The 14714-nt window shown below is 37.8% G+C and overlaps 1 protein-coding gene across 5 annotated transcripts in view; it reads right to left on the bottom strand.

Moving 5' to 3' along the window:
* Positions 1–6103: 6103 nt before the first annotated feature.
* The window catches only part of ZCRB1 (zinc finger CCHC-type and RNA binding motif containing 1), a 95518-nt gene continuing 86907 nt past the window's right edge, over positions 6104–14714 (bottom strand). For all 5 annotated transcript variants that reach the window (XM_058190147.1, XM_058190148.1, XM_058190146.1 and 2 more), the window contains 5 exons: positions 11464–11575; positions 11280–11387; positions 10913–11025; positions 10731–10803; positions 6104–6327 (listed from right to left, as the gene is read on the bottom strand). In XM_058190147.1, the coding sequence (XP_058046130.1) occupies positions 6199–6327; positions 10731–10803; positions 10913–11025; positions 11280–11387; positions 11464–11575 (535 nt within the window). In that variant the 3' untranslated portion in view covers positions 6104–6198. The remainder of the gene's footprint in view (positions 6328–10730; positions 10804–10912; positions 11026–11279; positions 11388–11463; positions 11576–14714) is intronic.

Genomic DNA, 14714 nt, shown 5'->3' on the forward strand with positions numbered 1-14714 from the left:
AACAGAATCTGATTGTCTGATTGTCCTCCCCTTCTTTACTCTTGTGAATTAGGGAGCTATCTATATTCCATCTATATTCTGCTTATTGTATACTACAATAAGATTTCTGCCTTAACAAGTTTTTTGTTGTTCTTTAGATTTTCTTTTTTCCCCTCCTTTATTATTTTTATAAATAACGCAAAACATACCTAATATTCCTTTCTCTTCCTATTTTCCCCATAACAACCACCATGTGAGATGAGTTGGGCTGAGAGACCAAGTAACTGGTTCAAAGTCACTCATCTGCTTTCATGCTTAAGGCAGGACTAAAACTCACAATCTCTTGGTTTCTAGTCTCGTCCCTTAATCATTACACCAAACTGGTTTTGATAATAGATCTCATATAGTATATCTTGGTCAAGATCATTTTCTTTACTCTTGTCAGTTCACATTTTTAATGTTTTTGTCTTTGCTTTTTTTCTTTTGTATTTTTTAGCCTTTTGAATAAAATTGTATGAAAAAGATCACCTTCCTTATTCCTTACTTATATTTTGGAATTATATTATATTCAGCCATAGCTTCAGAATAGTTAATTTTATAGTCTATCAGATGCATTATTATACTAATCTGTTATTGTTGTATTTATGTTTTATGTACTATCTGCAACCTTTGGGATTGAAGTAGCAAGGAAAATAGGTGTTGAGATGCGCCAAAGAGGAAATGGAAGAATTTTTTTCTCCTTATTTTAACATTTCAAAGGGACCACAGTAACATCAGTTAGGGGTATGATGCATGCCTCAATAGTTTGCTTGTTGAACAATCTTGATAAGACATGGGGACTTAAACCTGAAGGTCCTGAACCAAATGGATTGCACTTTGTACAAGAATCCAAAAATGTCGATATATTTCTACCAATTTGGAGGAATAGGGAATAAATATTGTTGCTGGTAATACTGCTTTTAATAATTGGGTTTATTGTTTTAATATTACACAAGATCTGGACGGAGGAGTCAAAATTAAAACTGCAGGCCTGCTTTGACTGCACTGATTGGAACATTTCTGAAGATACCTCTGCAGACCTAGATGAACTCACAGATACTGTAACATCATATGTCAGCATGTGTACCGACAAAGAACTTGCGAATATACATTAACAACAAACCTTGGTTCACACCTAAACTTAAGCAGCTACGTCATTCCAAAGAGGAAGTCTACAGGAAAGGTGATAAAATGCTGTACAATCAGGCCAGAAATGTACTAACAAGGGAGATCAGAGCAGCAAAAAGAAGCTACTCTGAAAAGCTAAAAAATCAGTTTTCAGCAAATGAACCAGCAAACGTGGAAAATTCTTAAAAATATCACTGGCTATGGCAAACCTCCCTCCCAAGCTGATGGAAATCAACAACTGGCAGATGACCTGAACATGTTTTACTGCAGGTTTGAAAGGAAACTACAGCCACCTATCTCCACAACCCCCATCTCAGACACATCAACAGCAGCCAAGCCTCCTACAACTGACCCCATCCCATTGGGTTCACAACCTCTAGTGATCACAGAAAAGGCAGTGCCTATTTCACAGACAAAAGCCAGGAAAAGCTCCAGGCCCAGACAAGATAACTCCTTCTTGCTTAAAAGTCTGTGCTGACCAATTGGCCCCCATCTTCACCCATATCTTCAATAAATCACTAGAGATGTGCTATGTTCCTTCTTGCTTCAAACGCTCTACCATCATCCCGGTGCCAAAGAAGCCCACTATCAAGGAACTGAATGACTACAGACCAGTTGCTTTAACATCTGTAGTCATGAAAGCCTTTGAAAGGCTAGTGCTTTCCTACTTAAAAACCATCAGGATCCGTTGTTAGACCCCTTGCAATTTGCATACCGAGCAAATAGATCAACAGATGATGCTGTTAATATGGTTCTGCACTACATCTTACAACATCTTGAATCTCCAAAGACCTATGTAAGGGTCCTCTTTGTAGACTTTAGTTCAGCATTCAATACCATCATTCCAGACACACTTCTAACTAAGCTAAACCAGCTACAGGTACCTGAACAGACTTGTAAGTGGATCACAAGCTTCCTAACAAACAGGAAGCAGCAGGTAAAGCTAAGCAGGATCACTTCAGATACCTGTAAAATTAGCACAGGGGCCCCCCAAGGCTGTGTGCTCTCCCCACTTCTCTCCTCTCTCTATACCAATGACTGCATCTCCAACGATCCATCTGTTAAACTACTGAAGTTCACAGATGACACAACAGTGATTGGTCTCATTCGAGACAATGACGAATCCGCATATAGACATGAGGTCGAATGACTAGCCTTGTAGTGTGACCGTAACACTACATATGGTGACTGTTCTCAGGATGGAGTAAGGGAATTAGATTTTAATACATGTACCAGGGGTGAAATGTAAAATTTGTTACTACCGGTTCTGTGGGTGTGGCTTGGGGGGGTGTTAATGTGACTGGGTGGGTATGGCCAAGTTTTTTTTTTACTTTTAAAAGCATTTTTTCTACAACCTCTGGCTGAAGAGGTTGTAAAAAAATGCTTTTAAAAGTCTCTGATGATCAGGCAACTCAGCTGGGATTGCCAGAGGAGCCTTTTAAAAGCATTTTTTACAGCCTCTTCAGCCGAAGAGATTGTACAAAAAATGTTTTTAAAGGATTCTGATGATCCAAGCTGAGCCGTGCGATCCTCAGAGGCTTTTTTTTTACTTTTAAAAGCATTTTTTCTACAACCTCTGGCTGAAGAGGTTGTAAAAAAATGCTTTTAAAAGTCTCTGATGATCAGGCAACTCAGCTGGGATTGCCAGAGGAGCCTTTTAAAAGCATTTTTTACAGCCTCTTCAGCCGAAGAGATTGTACAAAAAATGTTTTTAAAGGATTCTGATGATCCAAGCTGAGCCGTGCGATCCTCAGAGGCTTTTTTTTTACTTTTAAAAGCATTTTTTTGGCAGAAGAAAAATGCTTTTAAAAGCAAAAAAAATACCCTCTGACGATCCCGCGGCCCAGCTGGGCATGGGGGGGGGGGCAGGGATTTTTGCTATCGGTTCCCCGAACCACCCACCACCATCGCTACCGGATCAGGTGATCTGGTCCAAACCGGGAGCATTTCACCTGACGTGTACTATACTAGGATTAGTAAGGGTGGCCTAATTAAATAGAATAAATTAAAGAATTAAATTAAAGAATTAAATGGAAAGATTAGAGGTTGGAAGACAGTATTATTATGCATGCTTAAACAATGTAATTGGCATTAGAATGATACGTTGAAATACTGAATAATTAAATAATGAAGGCAATACAAATACAAATTAATACTAGGAGTATGTAAACTTAATTAATGTAGCAAATATTATTGATATTAGTATTGTTATTTGTGTCAAAATGAATGATACTCAGATGCCATACTGTTCACGTAATCTGATCCCAATTGTCATAAATCAAGAACTATCTGTAATATTGCAGTTGCCTTAATCCCAGAAAGAAGGCAGTGACAAACCATTTCAGACAATTTTGCCAAGAAATTCCAGGCACTTGTCCAGATGGTCAGCAGGATTCAACACTGACTCAAAGGAACACAAAAATAAATATCTTTTGTTTTTTAAATATTATGAAGGACGAGCTGATATTTATATCCTGTCTGTGGACTTTGGCATCTGCTTTGTTTTGTGGGAACAGAATGATGCATTTACCATTGTTTGAAACAGTTTTATAGGAACTTCAGATGGTTATAATAGCTGGAGCTATTAATTTTATCAGCTTTCACATTTAAATATGTATATGCTTCAGTTTGCACCAATCAAAAGGGAGATCAGAAACACCAAAATTGTTTTGAAAGGGAAACTTTTTTATTGTTGCATGCTAAATTACTCAGCTGGGAATTCAGAAGATTATGATGTGGATAGATGATTATCAGGGATGTAGAATCAGCAGGGCTTCAGTACATGGTGGCTAGGATGTTAAGAGTACAAATTTAGCAGCATCTGAAGGAACAAAGATTCTTTATTCTTAGTCTTAATCTCTGTGCATGGGTCTAAAATAGGGAATTAATGTAAAGCTTTATTTTGATTACTGTAAGAAAGTAATGTTACTATTATTTCACTGTTTTTCTTGCTGCAGACATTACTTCAATTATAATGTGATGAGTGTCAAATTCTTTTTGAAAATGAATTGCACACAATATATTATTGTGTATAATTGTGTAGCAGTAAATTATCTAGGCATTTCTTATAATTATGTCATTCACCCAGAATTTTCTTGAGTAATATATACTTAGTTACTGAGATAAAAATATGTCGGTGTTTGAAATTCAATTTAAATTATTTAAATCTGTTATTTTAGTGTATCTTAAAATTCATGATTCTACATTGTTAATTATATAACCTGGTCCTGGCTTCAGGCTCATGAGATGATATAAAATAATGAATAAGAAAGAAAGTAGGAGAAATAAAAATAAACTCCAAAATAAAATATGAAATTAAGCTTGATCTGTTTTCAGAATAAAATACAAATGAAATCTATGTAATTACTTTAGAGTTGTAATATTCTGAATACAAACAAAAAAGTGAATAGATATAATTGTTAAACCAGGCAAATATATTTTTAAATAATGTTAATTGTCATGGTTTTTAAGTTGTATAGTAAACCATCTATAACAGGATATATTATGAATCTCTCTGAGGCAAATGGTGGCTATCATTTTCATTCAATGTATTTGAGTATTTCTGAAATCAATCTCTGTTCACCATATTTAATAACTCTCTTGTGTTAATACTAAACTGCATGAGGTCCACATCACAAATAAAAAGGAATATAGAGAACCCTCGACTTAATACAGTTCAATTAGTGACTGTTCAAAGTTAAAATGGCACTGGAAAAAGTGACTTATGACTTTTTCACACAACCCTTGCAGTATCCCCATAGTCACATAATCAAAATTCAGACACTTGGTATCAGTCTTCAGTCTTTTTCCTCAGATCACAGAAATATGTATTTTTCAAAGATATTCATATTATCTTTGGGGAATCTAAAGTGTCTCACATATTTTGTGTAAATTTCCCCTATCATTTTTTCAAATTTTGTCCCAAATTGCATACATTTTAGTTGTTCTTTTAGAAAATTCCAATTCAAATTATCAAATGCCTTTTGAGCGTCAAAGAAAACCAGGGAAGCTTGTTTTTCTGGGTGTAATTCATAAAATTCTAGTGTGTTTATTATTATTCTTATATTATTCTTAATATGTTGGCCTGGTAAGAATCCATTTTGGTCTGGATGTACACAAAACAAACAGCAAGAGTAATCATAAACGATGCTACTACAGAACAATTTGGAATAACAAAAGGGGTAAGACAAGGATGCCCACTCTCTCCACTATTATATATATTAACACTGAGATGCTATTAAAGAATGTTAGAGAAGATCAGGAAATAAGGGGTCTAACAATAAAAAACGAATACAAGGTTCAAGCCTTTGCTGATGACTTGGTATTCATAACAGAAGACCTACTAGAATCAGGACCAAAATTAATTAAAAAATTAGAAGCATTTGGAGAAGTCACAGGATTTAAGATTAATAAAAATAAATCAAAATTAATAACTACAAAGTTATTAATTATCAAAGTTCTTTGTAGTTATTAACTACAAAGAAACAGTAAAGGGAATTGAAAATTAATACACAAATTCAAATAACTAAGACGATAAAATATTTAGGAATTTGGCTAATGGCAAGAGGCTCCTTTATAAAAGAAGAAAAAAAATAAAATCGACTACTTACTTATCTGAGCAAACCTCTCTAGATTCCAAATTGTGGAATATATTATCACCAAAGAAACAATTGGCTCTTATCCTCCTTATGTTGAGGATGGCCTAACATAGCTCCCATTTCAGCTGAATCTTCAAATTGTACGATAACTGTAGGACATCCATGTTCTATTTACAATGTGGATTTTTTTTCATACTCTTTTATTTTTTAAAATATATTTTAGTTTTATTTGCTCATGTATGTTATCTGCAGATATGCAGTATGTTATCTATAGATGGAATGCTATATAAATGATAAAAATTTAAAAAATATAACAAAAAACAACTGAAATAACTGAAATAAACATAATACTATAGATGTTTGGTGCTTTCAGATTATATTTTAATTACAAGAGTTAGATCATGGTTAACAACAGTAATCTTATTTCATAAAGTATATTTACATAGTATTTATATCAGTCACTAAGTTCTTCCTCATCACTAAAATATGCACTTTTTTTGATGCGTGGTCGTCTTGAATCAGATGTGGAGGGCTCACCAACATTTTGAGTTGAACTTTGCTGTTCTTCTTCAATTTTGGCTTGCTGCAAGGTAATTGCATAAAACACAAAAATGGGAAACAAAATTATATTAAATTCTTACATACTGAGAGAAATAGATTCAGAAATGGAGCTAGTTAAGGATTGTATGATAAAATGGGCACAAAATATCCAGCAACCTATAATGATGGAAATGTGGGGGAAAAAATTGGGTTAGAAATGTCAAATTTACACAAGCACAAAGTTTAAGAGAAAACTTTTATAAAATGTTTTATAGATGGCATTTAGATCCTAAAAAACTGGCATGTATGTATCCGAATATCCAAGCTAAATGTTGGAGATGTGATTGTGATGAAGCTACTTATTATCATATATGGTGGACTTGTAAAAAAATTAAAGCATTTTGGATAAAAATTTGGTAGATTATGCAGAATATCTTGAAAAAGAAGATAAAGTTTACACCACAGTTATTTTTATTGGGTATAATTACGGACTGTACAGTAATAGAGACTAAAATTTTAAATTTAATATCAGCAGCGAGATTATTGGTTGCGCAATATTGGAAGAAAGATTTGCCTACAATTGAAGAATGGACACTTAAAGTATCGAACATAGCAGAAATGGCAAAAATTTCAGAGTATTTGAAAGACTATTCACAAGAAAGATATATATTAGAATGGAGAAGTTGGATTGATTATATTCAAAACAAATATCAGACTAAAAAGTATCAAATAGCTTATGAGTGATTGTAGGAATTGTACTGTATTAGTGTATTTGTTTAAATGGGAAAGGGGAGTTAAGATTGCAAAGGGGAAAGGAGAAGTTATGGGTGATGGTTTATTGTTGTATTTTAGCTTATGATTGTTAGACGTAATACCCTGTATTTTGCTCTGGGAAATCTCGGGGGTGGGGGTGGGGGGAAGGGTCGAGGGGATGGGGGAAGGGAGAGGGCAGAGGGAGGTGGGGGGGATAATTGCTGAAAAAAAATTTTTTGTAAAACTTTTTCAATAAAAAAAATTATATTAAATTCTTTAACACACACTCTCCAAAATAGGCTCAGTTGTTTGCTTCATCCCTGTAATTTCTATTATTTTGAACTATGGGTTTAATTACAAATTAATTATTAAAGGAAAGACAAAACAATGGTGCTTTCTTTCCTCAAGTCATCATGCAATTTTTCTATAATAGAATATTACATTTGCCTGCCTCCCGCCCGCCCCCCCTTGCCTCTGGCTCCACCACACAGTTTGCCCAGAGGGATACTGGAAGCTTTGTCTTCTTGCAAATGGGGTGCTTTGAAACAGAGCAATTAGCTAATTGCTCTGTTTCAAAGCGCCCCATTTGCAAGCAGACAAAGCTTCTGGTGAAAAGTGTGTGTCCCCTGGGAAGCTGTTGTGGCCATGGACAAGTAGAAGGGAGCAGGCAAGTAGGAGGGAACCAAACCTCACAACAGGAACTATGTAAAAACATTATTCAAAAAAAGACAAATGCACTCCAGCAACCCACAACACTAAAAAGAAAAAGACTGCCTATTCATCTTCCAACAAAATGGATACCCATTCAACTTTATTAAAAAGAAAAAAGCCTGACCCCTCAACACACTATAGCACTATCAACGCAAGCTATGAAAAGGATAATATTGCCACACATTAAAATATCTCAGAAAAAAACAATAGATTATTATAAACACTAGCTGAATACCTGTGCTCCGCTACGTAACCATGTGATTGGGCTTGATAAATCGACATAGCTTGAAAATTAATGAGTAGTTATGATCAGCCTCTCTCCCCCCTTCTCTCCCTCAGCCTTGCCCCACAGAATGCTATCCTATCCTATCCTATCCTATCCTATCCTATCCTATCCTATCCTATCCTATCCTATCCTATCCCCCTTCTCTCCCTCAGGCTTGCCCCACAGAAGCCTCCCCATCCTATCCTTTGCTTGGTGCTGTGAAAGTGAAACTCTTCTCCTCTGCTTGTGTTTTGCATTTTGAACAGATTTCTTTTCAGGTAGGGAGGGAGAGTAGAACTTCTTAGCATCAGAGCGTGGAACAGATTTCTTTTCAGGTGGGGAGTGGGAATAGAACTCCTTAGCATCAGAGGGCTGAAACAGTATTTGCTGTGTGAGCAAGAAGGAGACAGGAAGTGGTGTAGCTCAACTGTTCTGTAGAAGAAGGAGACAGGAAGTGGCATAGCTCAACTATTCTGTAGTAAAGCTGCTTGCTGCTGTGAAAGTAAAACTGAAACTCCATTCCTCTGCTTGTGTTTTGCATTTGGAACAGATTTTTTTTCAGGTGGGGATGGGGAGTAGAACTCCTTAGCATCAGTGTGTGTTAATAATAATATAGAAAATACTAATGCTCTGGTGGTCATTTCGAAAAATCATTTCTTAGTGAGCACCTATAAGCCATATGGCAAATTTCAAGTTTGTAGGCTTTACTGTTCTGGAGATTCTGTGATAATGCATGAGTGGTATTTCGCTTTTATGGATGGATGGATGGATGGATGGATGGATGGATGGATGGATGGATGGATGGATGGATAGATAGATAGATACAGCATTACCATAACCTACAAAACAAAACCCCTCCCAAAACATCATAAATAAACTAAATGACCCAGTAACCCAAGAACAAAGAATAGGACTTACCTAAAACATACACTGTAAGGACTATAACAGTCACAGTATAGGACAGACAGGAAAGGCAAAACATTAGGTCAACCTAATCAGAAGACACACTCAAAATTCCTTAATCTCACAACACACGGATAGACTCAGCTGGGAAACTGAGCATATTAGACCGAGCTAATTTCCAAAAAGCTAGGGAATTCCTGGAAGTTTGGCACTCTTGACATATCAGCCATCAATAGAAACATTTACATCCTATTCAAAAGATACAATAAAAAGGCCAAGTATAAAGAAATATCACAACACATTCTTTCCTGCAGCCAACAGCCAGATAAGCAGAGATTCTCACTGAACTGGTGTTGGAGGCATCAAGGCGCTTCCAGGTTGAAAGGATTAGCTGGTGACGTTGTTCAGGGGATACCCAGTTGGGGGATCCTTTCATGTCCCCAGCAGGAGCTAGAGCAAAGGGCAGGAGATCACCTTGTCCCATGGGAGCATTCAAGTCTCGAACATGAACTTGCTATTTGTCAAACCAGTGTCCTAACCATGCAAGCCACCGTGCTCATAAGCAGGGATTAATACCAGATGAAAAAACCAAGCAGAAAATAATATCGTAAACAATGAACTATCAATATAGTTACTTGTGGTGTATGTACATGTATCTTTGTGATATATGCTCATATGTGCTCATTCCTTAATCACATGCTCATTCCTTAATCACACACATGGACTGTGCACAGGATATGTTCATATATATGTTCATATATACTGTTCATGCATAGTACACTTACATATCCCTGTGATATATGAATCTAGTCTATATATGAAAGCATGATTCTTATTACTTGATAATTAAATCATCTTACATATTAAGTAAGATACTCAAAAAGTAAGAAATAAACATTCTGCCATAATTCATAATAATTCCGCCCCTCGGAAGCTCCATTTTGGTCTGCAGTGGGCCTGGGGGAGGCCAGCGGAGGTCTGAACAGAGTGTTGGAGGGCTGAATCCATCTCTTGAAAGCTCCATTTCGACCTGCAACCTGCCGGGTGAGACCTGTAGAGGCCTAAACGGAACTGCGGAGGGGCGCACGCGGCTGAGAGGGTGGAGAGGAGACTGCTTGCTAGATTTTCACAACATAAGTGACCTGCACTTATGGTGGGGGAGGGAAGCAATTGTGGGGAGCATGAGATATTTCAGTGGGTCAAGGAGGTCTTAGGCAGGTGGCCTGCCTAAGGCCCACCCCCCTGGCCTTCCCTATCCTGAAATACCTTGTGTGCACTTAATGAGCCTCACATTCAATTAGCGAATGCATGGGCGGAAGGAGGGAGTGATCCCATTTAAGGTAGGAGATCACTCCCAAAAATCCTCGGGTTATGAATGGAATGGGCAGGCTCCATTCCATTCATAACTTGAGGACTATCAGCATTTCTCAAAACACTATGTGGAACCATGTTCCAAAACCCTAATTAAAATGAGCTTTTTTTAATTTAATTGCCATTGTTTAAAACCAAAGGGGAAAACTCAATATGCTTAATTCAGATGTAAATAGAAGCAAATAACAATGTATACCAATTGGTGTCCTGAGAGGCCGTATTTATAAAAGTGTATCCATTTTCTTAGAAACGAAGTATGTTATGAATCATGATATATTGTATATGCAGAGACACATTCAGCTGAATGAGTAAAACCTCTTATGAGAATCTTAGCATTTAATATATGAAAAGAAGAAATTAGAACAATCATTAACCGAAAGTTCTGAGGCCCTTAAATTGCTTTAAAAAGAAGAGAATAATGCACTAAATGTTTATTTTAGTACCTGGAAAGCTATAGCTTGACTGAGACTATCAAGAGCAGGATCTTCACCTTCATCTTCACTTTCTTCTATTTCTCTGAACAGCACAAAGGAAACAGAAAAACCCACATATATTGAATTGTATAGAGCAGACACTTAAATCAGTAAACGAGAATAGAAATATGTGTTGTACATATTTTACTCACATTTCTTCTTCTGGTTCAATTACTTTCTTCCTTTTCTTTTTGTCTTTCTTTTTGGGAGGTTCACGCTCTCCTAGCATGTTTTTCGGACATGCATAACTTAAATGTCCTATTTCCTTAAGAGAAAGGAAACACTATTGAACAAGGTGATCTTGGAGATTACTTTTTACTTCTTTATAAATTTACCTTGAAAATAGTAGATTTGTATTCATTTAAAATTACTCTTAGCAAATGTAGCATTGTATGTAGTTTAAAAAGTTATATGAACTGACATTAACAACTGATAACCCAAGTATATATAGTTTCAGTGGATAGCATTAGTAACTATGACAAAAACAAAGATCTTGTTTGGACATCAGTATTAACTTACTCCACATTCATAGCATTTTGACTTGTCATAGTAATTTCTCCTTCGGATGAATTCTGCAGCTCTTCCATTATCAATAGCAATACTTGCTTTTATTACTCTTCCAAATAGCTAAAAAACAAACAAACGCAATTTTAGCTTTCAGAATATCTCAAAAGTTACTTAATAATATACCCTTGTCACTTACTTGTTTATTATTAAGTGCCCGAGAACAGTTTTGTGCTGACTCTTTATCCAAGAACAAAATAAATGCAACTCCTTTACTTCTTCGTGTGTCTTTGTCTTTCATAATTGTAACTCTAGAAAAAAATACTGATATGTTCACATACCATTACAACACAGAGAGGCAAGCCTTACAGTTATTCAGGTTGCCTATATTAGTCTCATTCATTTCAAATTCCAGCAAGAGTGCAGCTATCAAAGTAAACACAGCATGAGAACATCCATAAAAAACTACTAATGAAACTCAAATCTTTCTCCAGAAAGTAGGGACCCGCAGTCAGGCATGGGTTAACTCCCTCTGATCCAATTGGACTGAGTCTGTAAGTTGAAAGGCTCCTCCTCTTGCTGTTGCCTCCCAGCTTTCAGACTCAGTCTGATAGGACAGACGTGCCTTTGAGCTGTCCTATGCCAACTGCCCCCTTCATGGATTTTACTGCCTTGTTGTGGCGAAGGGGCTTGCATAACTCAATGAACTATGAACTATGAACTATGTCGTACAGGGACACTCAAGATGGACAGGTCATAGCAGTGAGTTCTGACAAAACGTGATCCACTGGAGAAGGAAATGGCAACCCACTCCATTATCTTTGCCATGAAAACCCCATGGACAGTACAAAAAGGAAAAAAGTATGACACCGGAAGATGAGCCCCTCAGGTCAGAAAGTGTCCAATATGCTACTGGGGAAGAGCGGAGGACTAGTACTAGTAGCGCCAGAAAGAATGAAGCAACTGGGCCAAAGCTGAAAGGACACTCAGCTGTGGATGTATCTGGTGGTGAAAGGAAAGTCCGATGCTGTAAAGATTTTTCCTCCATAGGAACCTGGAATGTAAGATCCATGAATCAAGGCAAGCTGGACGTGGTCAAACGAGATGACAAGACTGAACATCGACATCTTAGGAATCAGCGAACTAAAATGGACAGGAATGGGTGAATTTAATTCAGATGACCATCAAGTATACTACTGCGGGCAAGAATCCCTCAGAAGAAATGGAGTAGCCTTCATAATCAATAAAAGAGTAGGAAAAGCAATACTGGGATGCAACCCCCAAAATGACAGAATGATCTCAGTTTGAATCTAAGGCAAACGATTCAATATCACAGTAGTCCAAGTCTATGCCCCAACCACTGGTGCTGAAGAGAATGAAATTGATTGGTTCTATGAAGCCCTACAGCAATTTATAGAATTGACACCAAAAAATGATGTCCTTATCATCATGGGCGATTGGAATGCTAAAGTAGGAAGCCAAAAGATAACCGGAATAACAGGCAAGTTTGACCTTTGGAGTACAAAATGAAGCAGGGCACAGGCTGATAGAATTCTGTCAAGATAATATGATGGTCATAGCAAACACTCTTTCTCAACAACCCAAGAGACGACTCTACACATGGACATCACCAGACGGTCAACACAGAAATCAGATTAACTATGCAGCCAAAGATAGAGAAGCTCTATATAGTCAGTAAAAACAAGACCAGGAGCTGACTGTGGCTCAGACCATGAGCTTCTCCTTGCAAAATTTAGGCTTCAATTGAAGAAAGTAGGAAAAAGCCCCAGGCCACTCAGGTTGACCTAAATCATATCCCTGATGAATATACAGTAGAGGTGACAAATAGATTTCAGGAATTAGATCTGATAGACAGAGTGCCTGAAGAACTATGGACGGAGGTTTGCAACATTGTACAAGAGGTAGCAACTAAAACCATCCCAAAGAAAAAGAAAGGCAAGAAAGCAAAATGGTTGTCTGAGGAAGCTTTGCAAATAGCTGAGGAAAGAAGGGAAGCAAAAGGCAAGGGAGAAAGAGAAAGATACACCCAGCTGAATGCAGAATTCCAGAGAATAGCTAGAAGAGATAAGAATACATTATTAAAGGAACAATGCAAAGAAATAGAAGAAAACAATAGAATAGGGAGAATCACAGATCTCTTTAAGAAAATTAGAGATATGAAGGGAACGTTTCATGCAAAGATGGGCATAATAAAGGACCAAAGTGGCAGGGACCTAACAGAGGCAGAAGAGATTAAGAAGAGGTGGCAAAATTACACAGAAGAACTATACAAGAACGAGCTTAACATCCCTGATAATCATGATGGGGTGGTCACTGATCTTGAGCCAGACATCCTAGAATGTGAAGTCAAATAGGCCTTAGTAAATCTGAGCAACCACAAAGTTAGTGGAAGAGACAATATTCCAGCTGAGCTATTCAAAATCTTAAAAGACAATACAGTAAAAGTGCTACACTCAATTTGTCAGCAAATTTGGAAAACTCAGCAGTGGCCACAGGATTGGAAAAGGTCAGTTTACATTCCAATTCCAAAGAAAAGCAATGCCGAAGAATGTTCAAACTATCACACCATTGCACTCATTTCACATGCTAGTAAGGTTATGCTTAAAATTCTACAAGATAGGCTCCAGCAGTATGTGGATCGAGAACTACCAGAAGTACATGCAGGTTTTCGAAGAGGCAGAGGACCAAGAGATCAAATTGCCAACATACACTGGATCATGGAGAAAACTAGGGAGTTCCAGAAAAACATCTACTGTCATGTCCCACTCCTCCGCTGACGGCCGGGTCAGGGAAATCCGAATCAGGCTTGCCTCTGCAGCTCTGCCCAAAGTCCTAGCAAAGTCCTCAGAGCAGGCAGGAGACCAGAAAGTGACTTCAGCAAGATAAGTTCGACTTTGCCTGACTCAGAGACTGCCAGAAAGCAGATCCTTTATATAGGCCATGGGGTGTGGCTCCATGACTCAGCACTCATTAAGGCCTGCCCCTCCCTTCCTTCTGTTGCCTCCGCCTATCCAGTTTTCTGATGCGAGGGTCACTCCAATCAGCAGCTGTTGGAAATAAACTTTCCTCAGGCTCACATGCTGTGGAGGAGGGGGAGGGGTCTAGCTGCTCCGTTTGCCTGGGCAAGGAGCTAGGGCTGGGGCCGGGGGGTGCTCCCTCCTCTGCAGCCTGCTTGGGCATGGAGCCAGGGCTGGGACCGGGAGGACATTCTTCAGCGTTCGGAAGCAGATAAGCAGACCCCGGCTGCGGTGAGAGCGGGCAAGACACAACACCTACTTCTGCTTCATTGACTATGCTAAAGCCTTTGATTGTGTGGATCACAACAAAATGTGGCTAGTTCTTAAAGAGATGGGTGACCATCTGTTGCGAAACCTGTATGCGGGTCAAGAAGCAACAGTGAGAACTGGACACGGAACCACTGATTGGTTC

This window comes from Ahaetulla prasina, chromosome 7, assembly GCF_028640845.1.
Source record: "Ahaetulla prasina isolate Xishuangbanna chromosome 7, ASM2864084v1, whole genome shotgun sequence".
NCBI classification, from domain to species: domain Eukaryota; kingdom Metazoa; phylum Chordata; class Lepidosauria; order Squamata; family Colubridae; genus Ahaetulla; species Ahaetulla prasina.